The sequence below is a fragment of the Bombina bombina genome, unplaced genomic scaffold (assembly GCF_027579735.1).
Source record: "Bombina bombina isolate aBomBom1 unplaced genomic scaffold, aBomBom1.pri scaffold_2177, whole genome shotgun sequence".
Classification (NCBI taxonomy): domain Eukaryota; kingdom Metazoa; phylum Chordata; class Amphibia; order Anura; family Bombinatoridae; genus Bombina; species Bombina bombina.
The window spans coordinates 17,844-32,500 of NW_026511205.1; the positions used below are offsets into that span (position 1 = coordinate 17,844).

A 14,657-nucleotide genomic window follows, 5' to 3' on the forward strand; every position below is an offset into this window, starting at 1 on the left:
GTTTCCGGTGAGCCCAGAAACACGGGCATCAAGCTCCATATGGAGCTTGATAAATATGCCCCTAAGTGCTATTGCATTGTCTTTTTATCATGTATTTGTTTATTATGCAAATCTACTGTATTTACTGGTCCTTATTTGTGTCTAACCATTCAGCACTGTTATAACCTGAAAGATTCTACTCTTGCTTATACCTTTTTATTGTCTTTTAGGGGGGACCCAGATAAATGTGATATATGGGGAAACACCCCCCTGCACCTGTCTGCTGCCAATGGGCACCTGAACTGCCTCTCCTTTCTGGTATCTTTCGGAGCCAACATTTGGTGCCTGGACAATGATTATCATACTCCCTTGGATATGGCGGCCACCAAAGGTCACATGGAATGTGTGCGCTATCTGGATTCTATTGCAGCCAAGCAGAGCAGTCTGAACCCAAAGCTGGTAGCAAAGCTGAAAGAGAGGGCGTTTCGTGAAGCCGAAAGACGTATCCGGGATTGCGCCAAGTTGCAGCGCAAGCACCACGAGCGTATGGAAAGACGTTACAGGAAAGAAATGTCGGACCACTCGGATACCATGAGCTTCTCCAGCTTCTCCAGGTATCAGTATAGCCCACAAAACAATAAAAATGTCTAATTAATGTGCAATGTATATAGGAAATGGAATATTAAGACTCTGATTGGTGAAAGCAGAGACATAAATTATAAATATATGCACCTGATGAGCTATATAGGAGAGGGCTGCATACATGAGAGAGGGCAATATTTGTGAGAGAATGAGATTTAATGGGACGTGGGACTCCCCCCCCCCCCCCAACATTTAAAGGGACAGTAGTATAAAAATAAAATGCTTTCTATAGTTTTTCCAACAGATGATATTCTTTTACTATGGAGGGTGCAGCTGGTGAGCAATGGGAATCGGGCATACGTGTGTATGCTCCAGTATCTTGTTGCAACAGGTGTTTCATGGGTGCATTTTTTACTACACGTTTAACTCTTCTTGAGTTGAGCACATAGTAAAAGAAGGAAATCTGTTTAAAAATAACATTCTAACAAAATAAAGCATTTTATTTTTGGGCTAGAACATCCCTTTAAACATTGTCACAATGACCTACATTTGTTAAAACTTGCCACAACCTTACCATTTAATAAATTGCAGAATTACTAAAGATTTGTACCCTCCCCTTGTCCGACCAGCTCCTTAGAAGCAGCTCAGTTGAGTTCAGTCTGCCAAATGTTTTCTTTCTGACGCATAGAACGAATTCCAATGTCATGGATACAAATAAAAACAGGAAAAATGCACCCTCTATAAAACTCTAACGTACGCACAAATTTTTTTTTATTTTTATTTTTTTTAAAAAGAAAAATTACAAACAAGACAACCTTTTTGGTTTGGCATATTGTGACACGAATATTCTTTCAAATTCAAAATTTGAATGTTATTTCCGGTTTTCAAATGTAACTTTTGATTTTGAATTTTGGTTTTGATTTCGAAAGTTGGTTTTGAATTCAAATATTAGATTTATAAAAGATAGCTGCTGTCAGCCGTAAAGAATCAGTCCAGGATTATACCCAACTGCTAGAGTGATAATATAAACACACGCTAGCACGCTGAGAGGAAACCAGGACGTGACCCACTCAGGAAAGAAACAAAAACAGTTATTATGCAGGAAAATAAAACTGTGTACTCACAGGTGATGCAGGGAAACAGAACAGTCTCTAGATGAGATGAGGGAGTACAAGGTACAGAGACTTTAAAGCAGCTTGAGGATGATCCGTTAGAGTAGTCAGACAAAGCAAAGGTCAGTATCACTTTTGAGCAGGCAGAGGATGATTCGTTAGAGTGGTCAGGCAAAGCAATGGTCAATGCCCCTTCAAGCAGGTTTAAGAATGAGGCAATAGAGTGGTCAGGCAAAGCAATGGTCAATGACCCTTTAAGCAGGTTTAAGGATGATGCAGCAGGGTGGTCAGGCAAAGCAGTGGTCATTGTCCCTTTAAGCAGGTTTAAGGATGAGGCAGCAGAGTGGTCAGGCAAAGCAAGGGTCAAATATCCAAAAAGCAGGTAGCAGAGAAAACACTCACGGAGCCAGGAAGCAGGAACACTATCCGACAAACGGGCACCAGAGGAAAGTCCCGCCGAAGATTTAAAGGCTGGTGACGTGTGGGGGCGTAACACAGGAAGGTCGCATCATATTGCTAGGCAACGTGACACGGTGATACAGATCATGACAGCTGTAGGTTAGAAATACTATTTTGAAATCAAATACTAAAAATTCATTTTGCATAAAACAAATTTGAAATTAAACGTTACTAATATTTTCAAATTTGATGTAAAATATATAGCTAATGTACCTATACATATGTAATTGTCCATGTTAAAATCATTTAAAAAAAAAAGTTTTAGCTCTTCATTTTAAGTGTGAAACGAAGAAAATTAGGGCCCGATTTTCTAAAGCTCTCTGGTCTGGTGAGATTCTATAAGATGCCCCAATAGTATTACAAGGCTCCTCAGGGATTGTTTTTAAGACAAATTTTACCTTGAGAATTGTGTACCTCATTAAAGTGATTGTAAACTTGCGCATAGTCGCTCAAGTCATAGGAAAGAATTTACAAAATCAATGAGACTTTCATTCATGAAATGTGTAGGATATACTTATCTTCTGAGCTTTTCACTTCGTAATGATAGAACGGTAAGCGCCGTTCTTCCACCCGCCATATTCGTCAGTTGATTGACAAATGACTCATCTGCAATCCACAAATCATTGTTCCCCCCCACCCCCTTTGCACAAACGCTACGCCTGGGGGGAAACAATGATTAGTGGATTACAGATGAGTCATCTGTCAATCAATTGCTGACTATGGCAGGCGGAGGAACGGCGCTTACCGTTCTGGCATTACAGGCTGAAAATATCAGAAGATAAGTATATCCTACACATTTCATGAATGAAATTCTCTAAGTTTACAATCTCTTTAAGGGGAGGTCACTGATTTGGCTTTACTGTTCCTTTGGCATAAAATAGAAGTAAACTTTCATGATTATGATAGAGCATGCGATTTTAAGTAACCTTCCAATTTACTTCCACTATATAATTTGCTTTGTTCTCTTGTTATCCTTTGTTGGAAAGTATACATTGGTAGGGTCAAGAGCAGCAATGCATTACTGGGGGCTAGCTGCTAATTGATGCCTTGTCATTGACCCACCCATTGTGTTCAGCTTGTAGCTCCCAGTATTGCATTGCATTGCTGCTCCTTCAACAAACAATATCAAGTGTATGAAGCCAATTTGACAAAAGAAGTAAATTGTAAAGTTGTTTAAAATTGCATGCTTTATCTGAATCATGAAAAAATTGAGTTTCATGTCCCTTTAATGAGAGACACTTTACAATATAATCCCATTTAAATAATATGATCATTTATCTCCATGCCAGTGAGTTTTTGAGAATTGGTCCCCAAGTCCAGTCGTCCATAGGATAGAAGCTCAGTGGCTGATAGCTTTATTGGTAGAAAATGTTTAGGGCCAGATTACGAGTGGATCGCTAACGTTTGCACGCAAGCAATAAGAAGTTTATCGTGGGTGTTTGCACTCATCGGGTTTATCGCTCGTACTGCGAATAAAAAGTAAACGCGAACGCTTGAGCTCAATCGCAATTTACACTAGAAGGATTACCGCGTTCTCAGAGCTCTGGTTAACTGTTTCTCAAAACACATCAAAAATACATTACAAAGTCTAGTAACACTCATAATAACACCATCTAATAAAAATGATATAAACACAAAAAAAGTTCTAAAGGCTCTAAGATATGAGGTATCAGTTTTTAGAAAAAAAGGCAGGCAAAGGGTTTTAACATAGAGATACATACATATATATATCTAAAGATGTATATATGTGTGTATGTATGTATATGTGTGTGTGTGTGTGTTTATATATATATATATATATATATATATATATATATATTTCTTTCATGTAATTAGCAAGAGTCCATGAGCTAGTGACGTATGGGATATACATTCCTACCAGGAGGGGCAAAGTTTCCCAAACCTCAAAATGCCTATAAATACACCCCTCACCACACCCACAATTCAGTTTTTACAAACTTTGCCTCCGATGGAGGTGGTGAAGTAAGTTTGTGCTAGATTCTACGTTGATATGCGCTCCGCAGCAAGTTGGAGCCCGGTTTTCCTCTCAGCGTGCAGTGAATGTCAGAGGGATGTGAGGAGAGTATTGCCTATTTGAATGCAGTGATCTCCTTCTACGGGGTCTATTTCATAGGTTCTCTGTTATCGGTCGTAGAGATTCATCTCTTACCTCCCTTTTCAGATCGACGATATACTCTTATATATACCATTACCTCTGCTGATTCTCGTTTCAGTACTGGTTTGGCTTTCTACAAACATGTAGATGAGTGTCCTGGGGTAAGTAAATCTTATTTTCTGTGACACTCCAAGCTATGGTTGGGCACTTTATTTATAAAGTTCTAAATATATGTATTCAAACATTTATTTGCCTTGACTCAGAATGTTCAACTTTCCTTATTTTCAGACAGTCAGTTTCATATTTGGGATAATGCATTTGATTTAATCATTTTTTCTTACCTTCAAAAATTTGACTCTTCCCTGTGGGCTGTTAGGCTCGCGGGGGCTGAAAATGCTTCATTTTATTGCGTCATTCTTGGCGCAGACTTTTTTGGAGCAAAAAATTTGTTTCCGTTTCCGGCGTCATACGTGTCGCCGGAAGTTGCGTCATTTTTTGACGTTATTTTGCGCCATAAATGTCGGCGTTCCGGATGTGGCGTCATTTTGGCGCCAAAAAGCATTTAGGCGCCAAATAATGTGGGCGTCTTATTGGCGCGAAAAATATGGGCGTCGCTTTTGTCTCCACATTATTTAAGTCTCATTTTTCATTGCTTCTGGTTGCTAGAAGCTTGTTCTTTGGCATTTTTTCCCATTCCTGAAACTGTCATTTAAGGAATTTGATCAATTTTGCTTTATATATATGTTGTTTTTTCTCTTACATATTGCAAGATGTCTCACGTTGCATCTGAGCCAGAAGATACTACAGGAAAATCGCTGTCTAGTGCTGGATCTACCAAAGCTAAGTGTATCTGCTGTAAACTTTTGGTAGCTATTCCTCCAGCTGTTGTTTGTATTGATTGTCATGACAAACTTGTTAAAGCAGATAATATTTCCTTTAGTAAAGTACCATTGCCTGTTGCAGTTCCTTCAACATCTAAGGTGCAGAATGTTCCTGATAATATAAGAGATTTTGTTTCAGAATCCATAAAGAAGGCTATGTCTGTTATTTCTCCTTCTAGTAAACGTAAAAAATCTTTTAAAACTTCTCTCCCTACAGATGAATTTTTAAATGAACATCATCATTCTGATTCTGATGACTCTTCTGGTTCAGAGGATTCTGTCTCAGAGGTTGATGCTGATAAATCTTCATATTTATTTAAAATGGAATTTATTCGTTCTTTACTTAAAGAAGTACTAATTGCTTTAGAAATAGAGGATTCTGGTCCTCTTGATACTAATTCTAAACGTTTGGATAAGGTATTTAAAGCTCCTGTGGTTATTCCAGAAGTTTTTCCTGTTCCTAATGCTATTTCTGCAGTAATTTCCAAAGAATGGGATAAATTGGGTAATTCATTTACTCCTTCTAAACGTTTTAAGTGATTATATCCTGTGCCGTCTGACAGATTAGAATTTTGGGACAAAATCCCTAAAGTTGATGGGGCTATTTCTACCCTTGCTAAACGTACTACTATTCCTACGTCAGATGGTACTTCGTTTAAGGATCCTTTAGATAGGAAAATTGAATCCTTTCTAAGAAAAGCTTATCTGTGTTCAGGTAATCTTCTTAGACCTGCTATATCTTTGGCTGATGTTGCTGCAGCTTCAACTTTCTGGTTGGAAACTTTAGCGCAACAAGTAAAACATCATGATTCTCATGATATTATTATTCTTCTACAGCATGCTAATAATTTTATCTGTGATGCCATTTTTGATATTATCAGAGTTGATGTCAGGTTTATGTCTCTAGCTATTTTAGCTAGAAGAGCTTTATGGCTTAAAACTTGGAATGCTGATATGGCTTCTAAATCTACTTTACTTTCCATTTTTTTCCAGGGTAACAAATTATTTGGTTCTCAGTTGGATTCCATTATTTCAACTGTTACTGGTGGGAAAGGAACTTTTTTACCACAGGATAAAAAATCTAAAGGTAAAAGCAGGGCTAATAATCGTTTTCGTTCCTTTCGTTTCAACAGAGAACAAAAGCCTGATCCTTCATCCTCAGGAGCAGTTTCAGTTTGGAAACCATCTCCAGTCTGGAATAAATCCAAGCCAGCTAGAAAGGCAAAGCCTGCTTCTAAGTCCACATGAAGGTGCGGCCCTCATTCCAGCTCAGCTGGTAGGGGGCAGGTTACGTTTTTTCAAGGAAATTTGGATCAATTCTGTTCACAATCTTTGGATTCAGAGCATTGTTTCAGAAGGGTACAGAATTGGTTTCAAGATAAGACCTCCTGCAAAGAGATTTTTTCTTTCCCGTGTCCCAGTAAATCCAGTAAAAGCTCAAGCATTTCTGAAATGTGTTTCAGATCTAGAGTTGACTGGAGTAATTATGCCGGTTCCAGTTCCGGAACAGGGGATGGGGTTTTATTCAAATCTCTTCATTGTACCAAAGAAGGAGAATTCCTTCAGACCAGTTCTGGATCTAAAAATATTGAATCGTTATGTAAGAATACCAACGTTCAAGATGGTAACTGTAAGGACTATCTTGCCTTTTGTTCAGCAAGGGAATTATATGTCCACAATAGATTTACAGGATGCATATCTGCATATTCCGATTCATCCAGATCATTATCAGTTCCTGAGATTCTCTTTTCTGGACAAGCATTACCAGTTTGTGGCTCTGCCGTTTGGCCTAGCTACAGCTCCAAGAATTTTTACAAAGGTTCTCGGTGCCCTTCTGTCTGTAATCAGAGAACAGGGTATTGTGGTATTTCCTTATTTGGACGATATCTTGGTACTTGCTCAGTCTTTACATTTAGCAGAATCTCATACGAATCGACTTGTGTTGTTTCTTCAAGATCATGGTTGGAGGATCAATTTACCAAAAAGTTCTTTGATTCCTCAGACAAGGGTAACCTTTCTGGGTTTCCAGATGGATTCAGTGTCCATGACTGTCTTTAACAGACAAGAGACGTCTAAAATTGATTGCAGCTTGTCGAAACCTTCAGTCACAATCATTCCCTTCGGTAGCCTTATGCATGGAAATTCTAGGTCTTATGACTGCTGCATCGGACGCGATCCCCTTTGCTCGTTTTCACATGCGACCTCTTCAGCTCTGTATGCTGAAGCAATGGTGCAAGGATTACACGAAGATATCTCAATTAATATCTTTAAAACCGATTGTTCGACACTCTCTAACATGGTGGACAGATCACCATCGTTTAATTCAGGGGGCTTCTTTTGTGCTTCCGACCTGGACTGTAATTTCAACAGATGCAAGTCTCACAGGTTGGGGAGCTGTGTGGGGATCTCTGACGGCACAAGGAGTTTGGGAATCTCAGGAGGTGAGATTACCGATCAATATTTTGGAACTCCGTGCAATTTTCAGAGCTCTTCAGTTTTGGCCTCTTCTGAAGAGAGAATCGTTCATTTGTTTTCAGACAGACAATGTCACAACTGTGGCATACATCAATCATCAAGGAGGGACTCACAGTCCTCTGGCTATGAAAGAAGTATCTCGAATTTTGGTTTGGGCGGAATCCAGCTCCTGTCTAATCTCTGCGGTTCATATCCCAGGTGTAGACAATTGGGAAGCGGATTATCTCAGTCGCCAAACGTTGCATCCGGGCGAATGGTCTCTTCACCCAGAGGTATTTCTTCAGATTGTTCAAATGTGGGAACTTCCAGAAATAGATCTGATGGCGTCCCATCTAAACAAGAAACTTCCCAGGTATCTGTCGAGATCCCGGGATCCTCAGGCGGAGGCAGTGGATGCATTATCACTTCCTTGGAAGTATCATCCTGCCTATATCTTTCCGCCTCTAGTTCTTCTTCCAAGAGTAATCTCCAAGATTCTGAAGGAATGCTCGTTTGTTCTGCTGGTAGCTCCGGCATGGCCTCACAGGTTTTGGTATGCGGATCTTGTCCGGATGGCCTCTTGCCAACCGTGGACTCTTCCGTTAAGACCAGACCTTCTGTCACAAGGTCCTTTTTCCATCAGGATCTGAAATCCTTAAATTTAAAGGTATGGAGATTGAACGCTTGATTCTTGGTCAAAGAGGTTTCTCTGACTCTGTGATTAATACTATGTTACAGGCTCGTAAATCTGTATCTCGAGAGATATATTATAGAGTCTGGAAAACTTATATTTCTTGGTGTCTTTCTCATCATTTTTCCTGGCATTCTTTTAGAATACCGAGAATTTTACAGTTCCTTCAGGATGGTTTAGATAAGGGTTTGTCCGCAAGTTCTTTGAAAGGACAAATCTCTGCTCTTTCTGTTCTTTTTCACAGAAAGATTGCTATTCTTCCTGATATTCATTGTTTTGTACAAGCTTTGGTTCGTATAAAACCTGTCATTAAGTCAATTTCTCCTCCTTGGAGTTTGAATTTGGTTCTGGGAGCTCTTCAAGCTCCTCCGTTTGAACCTATGCATTCATTGGACATTAAATTACTTTCTTGGAAAGTTTTGTTCCTTTTGGCCATCTCTTCTGCCAGAAGAGTTTCTGAATTATCTGCTCTTTCTTGTGAGTCTCCTTTTCTGATTTTTCATCAGGATAAGGCGGTGTTGCGAACTTCTTTTGAATTTTTACCTAAAGTTGTGAATTCCAACAACATTAGTAGAGAAATTGTGGTTCCTTCATTATGTCCTAATCCTAAGAATTCTAAGGAGAAATCGTTGCATTCTTTGGATGTTGTTAGAGCTTTGAAATATTATGTTGAAGCTACGAAATCTTTTCGTAAGACTTCTAGTCTATTTGTTATCTTTTCCGGTTCTAGAAAAGGCCAGAAAGCTTCTGCCATTTCTTTGGCATCTTGGTTGAAATCTTTAATTCATCTTGCCTATGTTGAGTCGGGTAAAACTCCGCCTCAGAGAATTACAGCTCATTCTACTAGGTCAGTTTCTACTTCCTGGGCGTTTAGGAATGAAGCTTCGGTTGACCAGATCTGCAAAGCAGCAACTTGGTCCTCTTTGCATACTTTTACTAAATTCTACCATTTTGATGTATTTTCTTCTTCTGAAGCAGTTTTTGGTAGAAAAGTACTTCAGGCAGCGGTTTCAGTTTGAATCTTCTGCTTATGTTTTTCGTTAAACTTTATTTTGGGTGTGGATTATTTTCAGCAGGAATTGGCTGTCTTTATTTTATCCCTCCCTCTCTAGTGACTCTTGTGTGGAAAGATCCACATCTTGGGTAGTCATTATCCCATACGTCACTAGCTCATGGACTCTTGCTAATTACATGAAAGAAAACATAATTTATGTAAGAACTTACCTGATAAATTCATTTCTTTCATATTAGCAAGAGTCCATGAGGCCCGCCCTTTTTTTGTGGTGGTTATGATTTTGTATAAAGCACAATTATTCCAATTCCTTATTTCTCTTGTTAAGTGTATCCAGTCCACGGATCATCCATTACTTATGGGATATTAACTCCTCCCCAACAGGAAGTGCAAGAGGATTCACCCAGCAGAGCTGCTATATAGCTACTCCCCTAACTGCCATTACCAGTCATTCTCTTGCACCCAGCAACTAGATAGGTCGTGTGAGAGGACTATGGTGATTATACTTAGTTTTATATCTTCAATCAAAAGTTTGTTATTTTAAAATAGCACCGGAGTGTGTTATTACCTCTCTGGCAGAGTTTGAGGAAGAATCTACCAGAGTTTTGCTATGATTTTAGCCGGAGTAGTTAAGATCATATTGCTGTTCTCGGCCATCTGAGGAGTGAGGTAAACTTCAGATCAGGGGGCAGCGGGCAGATGAATCTGCATAGAGGTATGTAGCAGTTTTTATTTTCTGACAATGGAATTGATGAGAAAATCCTGCCATACCGATATAATGTCATGTATGTATACTTTACACTTCAGTATTCTGGGAGAATGGTACTTCACTAGAATTACACTGTAAGAAAGACATAAAGCTGTTTAATAACTAGAGATTATGTTTAACGTTTTTGCTGGAATGTAAAATCGTTTTCATTTGCTGAGGTACTGAGTGAATAAATGTTTGGGCACCATTTTTCCACTTGGCAGTTGCTTAAATCTGTTTTTTCTGTCAGTTTCTGTTCTCCCTCACTGCTGTGTGTGTGGGGGAGGGGCGCTTTTACTATGCATCAAATATTTCAGTCAGCAACTCATTGTATTCCCTGCATGATCTGGTTCATCTCTACAGAGCTCAGGGGTCTTCAAAACTTATTTTGAGGGAGGTAATTTCTCTCAGCAGAGCTGTGAGAATTATAGTTTGACTGAAATAAAAACTTTTATTCTGTAATTTGTTTCCTGCTTTCAGAAATTGTTATCTTTGCTAATGGGATTAAACCTTTGCTAAAGTTGTGTTGTTTACAAGGATTGAGGCTATAACTGTTTCAATTTATTAATTTTTAACTGTCATAGATCTTCTGTGCTTCTTAAAGGCACAGTACGTTTTAATATTATTCTATTTGAATTGTATTTCCAAGTTGCAAGTTTATTTGCTAGTGTGTTAAACATGTCTGATTCAGAAGATGATACCTGTGTCATTTGTTGCAATGCCAAAGTGGAGCCCAATAGAAATTTATGTACTAACTGTATTGATGCTACTTTAAATAAAAATCAATCTGTACAAATTGAACAAATTTCACCAAACAACGAGGGGAGAGTTATGCCGACTAACTCGCCTCACGTGTCAGTACCTACATCTCCCGCTCAGAGGGAGGTGCGTGATATTGTAGCGCCGAGTACAGCTGGGCGGCCATTACAAATCACATTACAGGATATGGCTACTGTTATGACTGAAGTTTTGGCTAAATTACCAGAACTAAGAGGTAAGCGTGATCACTCTGGGGTGAGAACAGAGTGCGCTGATAATATTAGGGCCATGTCAGACACTGCGTCACAATTTGCAGAACATGAGGACGGAGAGCTTCATTCTGCGGGTGACGGTTCTGATCCAAACAAACTGGATTCAGATATTTCAAATTTTAAATTTAAGCTGGAAAACCTCTGTGTATTACATGGGGAGGTGTTAGCGGCTCTGAATGATTGTAACACAGTTGCAATACCAGAGAAAATGTGTAGGTTGGATAAATATTTTGCGGGACCGGCGAGTACTGACGTTTTTCCTATACCTAAGAGACTTACTGAAATTGTTACTAAGGAGTGGGATAGACCCGGTGTGCCGTTCTCACCCCCTCCGATATTTAGAAAGATGTTTCCAATAGACGCCACCACACGGGACTTATGGCAAACGGTCCCTAAGGTGGAGGGAGCAGTTTCTACTTTAGCTAAGCGTACCACTATCCCGGTGGAGGATAGCTGTGCCTTTTCAGATCCAATGGATAAAAAGTTAGAGGGTTACCTTAAGAAAATGTTTGTTCAACAAGGTTTTATATTGCAACCTCTTGCATGCATTGCGCCTGTCACGGCTGCAGCAGCATTTTGGTTTGAGTCTCTGGAAGAGACACTTGAATCAGCTCCATTAGATGAGATTACACACAAGCTTAAAGCCCTTAAGTTAGCTAACTCATTTATTTCAGATGCCGTAGTACATTTAACTAAACTTACGGCTAAGAATTCCGGATTCGCCATTCAGGCACGCAGAGCACTGTGGCTAAAATCCTGGTCAGCTGACGTTACTTCTAAATCTAAATTGCTTAATATACCTTTCAAAGGGCAGACCTTATTCGGGCTCGGGTTGAAAGAAATTATCGCTGACATTACAGGAGGTAAAGGCCATGCCCTGCCTCAAGACAGAGCCAAACCTAAGGCTAGACAGTCTAATTTTCGTTCCTTTCGTAATTTCAAAGCAGGAGCAGCATCAACTTCCTCTGCACCAAAACAGGAAGGAGCTGTTGCTCGCTACAGACAAGGCTGGAGACCTAACCAGTCCTGGAACAAGGGCAAGCAGGCCAGGAAACCTGCTGCTGCCCCTAAGACAGCATGAATCGAGGGCCCCCGATCCGGGAACGGATCTAGTGGGGGGCAGACTTTCTCTCTTCGCCCAGGCTTGGGCAAGAGATGTCCAGGATCCCTGGGCGTTAGAGATCATATCTCAGGGATACCTTCTAGACTTCAAATTCTCTCCCCCAAGAGGGAGATTTCATCTGTCAAGGTTGTCAACAAACCAAATAAAGAAAGAGGCGTTTCTACGCTGCGTACAAGATCTTTTATTAATGGGAGTGATCCATCCGGTTCCGCGGTCGGAACAAGGACAAGGGTTTTACTCAAATCTGTTTGTGGTTCCCAAAAAAGAGGGAACTTTCAGGCCAATCTTGGATTTAAAGATCCTAAACAAATTCCTAAGAGTTCCATCGTTCAAAATGGAAACTATTCGGACAATTTTACCCATGATCCAAAAGGGTCAGTACATGACCACAGTGGATTTAAAGGATGCTTACCTTCACATACCGATTCACAAAGGTTCTGTGTGCTCTTCTGGCGGTACTAAGACCGCGAGGAATTGCGGTAGCTCCGTACCTAGACGACATTCTGATACAAGCTTCAAGCTTTCAAACTGCCAAGTCTCATACAGAGTTAGTACTGGCATTTCTAAGGTCGCATGGATGGAAGGTGAACGAAAAGAAGAGTTCTCTCTTTCCACTCACAAGAGTTCCCTTCTTGGGGACTCTTATAGATTCTGTAGAAATGAAGATTTACCTGACAGAAGACAGGTTAACAAAGCTTCAAAATGCATGCCGTGTCCTTCATTCCATTCAACACCCGTCAGTAGCTCAATGCATGGAGGTGATCGGCTTAATGGTAGCAGCAATGGACATAGTACCCTTTGCACGTCTACATCTCAGACCGCTGCAATTGTGCATGCTAAGTCAGTGGAATGGGGATTACTCAGACTTGTCCCCTACTCTGAATCTGGATCAAGAGACCAGAAATTCTCTTCTATGGTGGCTTTCTCGGCCACATCTGTCCAGGGGGATGCCATTCAGCAGGCCGGACTGGACAATTGTAACAACAGACGCCAGCCTACTAGGTTGGGGCGCTGTCTGGAATTCTCTGAAGGCTCAGGGACAATGGAATCAGGAGGAGAGTCTCCTACCAATAAACATTCTGGAATTGAGAGCAGTTCTCAATGCCCTTCTGGCTTGGCCCCAGTTAACAACTCGGGGGTTCATCAGGTTTCAGTCGGACAACATCACGACTGTAGCTTACATCAACCATCAGGGAGGGACAAGAAGCTCCCTAGCAATGATGGAAGTATCAAAGATAATTCGCTGGGCAGAGTCTCACTCTTGCCACCTGTCAGCAATCCACATCCCGGGAGTGGAGAACTGGGAGGCGGATTTCTTAAGTCGTCAGACTTTTCATCCGGGGGAGTGGGAACTTCATCCGGAGGTCTTTGCCCAAATACTTCGACGTTGGGGCAAACCAGAGATAGATCTCATGGCGTCTCGACAGAACGCCAAGCTTCCTCGTTACGGGTCCAGATCCAGGGATCCGGGAGCGGTTCTGATAGATGCTTTGACAGCACCTTGGACCTTCGGGATGGCTTATGTGTTTCCACCCTTCCCGATGCTTCCTCGATTGATTGCCAGAATCAAACAGGAGAGAGCATCAGTGATTCTAATAATGCCTGCATGGCCACGCAGGACTTGGTATGCAGATCTAGTGGACATGTCATCCTGTCCACCTTGGTCGCTACCTCTGAAACAGGACCTTCTGATCCAGGGTCCCTTCAAACATCAAAATCTAATTTCTCTGAAGCTGACTGCTTGAAAATTGAACGCTTGATTTTATCAAAACGTGGTTTTTCTGAGTCAGTTATTGATACCTTAATACAGGCTAGGAAGCCTGTTACCAGAAAGATTTACCATAAGATATGGCGCAAATACTTATATTGGTGCGAATCCAAGAGTTACTCATGGAGTAAGGTTAGGATTCCGAGGATATTGTCTTTTCTACAAGAAGGTTTAGAAAAGGGTTTATCCGCTAGTTCCTTAAAGGGACAGATTTCAGCTCTGTCCATTCTTTTACACAAACGTCTGTCAGAAGTTCCGGACGTTCAAGCTTTTTGTCAGGCTTTAGCTAGGATCAAGCCTGTGTTTAAAACTGTTGCTCCACCATGGAGTTTGAACTTAGTTCTTAATGTTTTACAGGGGGTTCCGTTTGAACCCCTTCTTTCCATTGATATCAAGTTGTTATCTTGGAAAGTTCTGTTTTTAATGGCGATTTCCTCGGCTCGAAGAGTCTCTGAGTTATCTGCCTTACATTGTGATTCTCCTTATCTGATTTTTCATTCAGACAAGGTAGTTCTGCGTACTAAACCTGGGTTCCTACCTAAGGTGGTCACTAACAGGAATATCAATCAAGAGATTGTGGTTACATCTTTGTGTCCTAATCCTTCTTCGAAAAAGGAACGTCTGCTACACAATCTAGATGTAGTCCATGCCCTGAAATTTTATCTACAGGCAACTAAGGATTTTCGACAAACGTCTTCCCT

At 40.6% G+C, this 14,657-nt stretch overlaps 1 protein-coding gene across 1 annotated transcript in view; it reads left to right on the forward strand.

Annotated features, from left to right (window-relative positions):
• Positions 1 to 228: 228 nt before the first annotated feature.
• USH1G (USH1 protein network component sans) overlaps positions 229 to 14,657 on the forward strand; it is a 17,899-nt gene continuing 3,470 nt past the window's right edge. Inside the window, exon 1 of the mRNA XM_053696474.1 lies at positions 229 to 593. Within this exon, the coding sequence (XP_053552449.1) occupies positions 355 to 593 (239 nt within the window). The 5' untranslated portion in view covers positions 229 to 354. The remainder of the gene's footprint in view (positions 594 to 14,657) is intronic.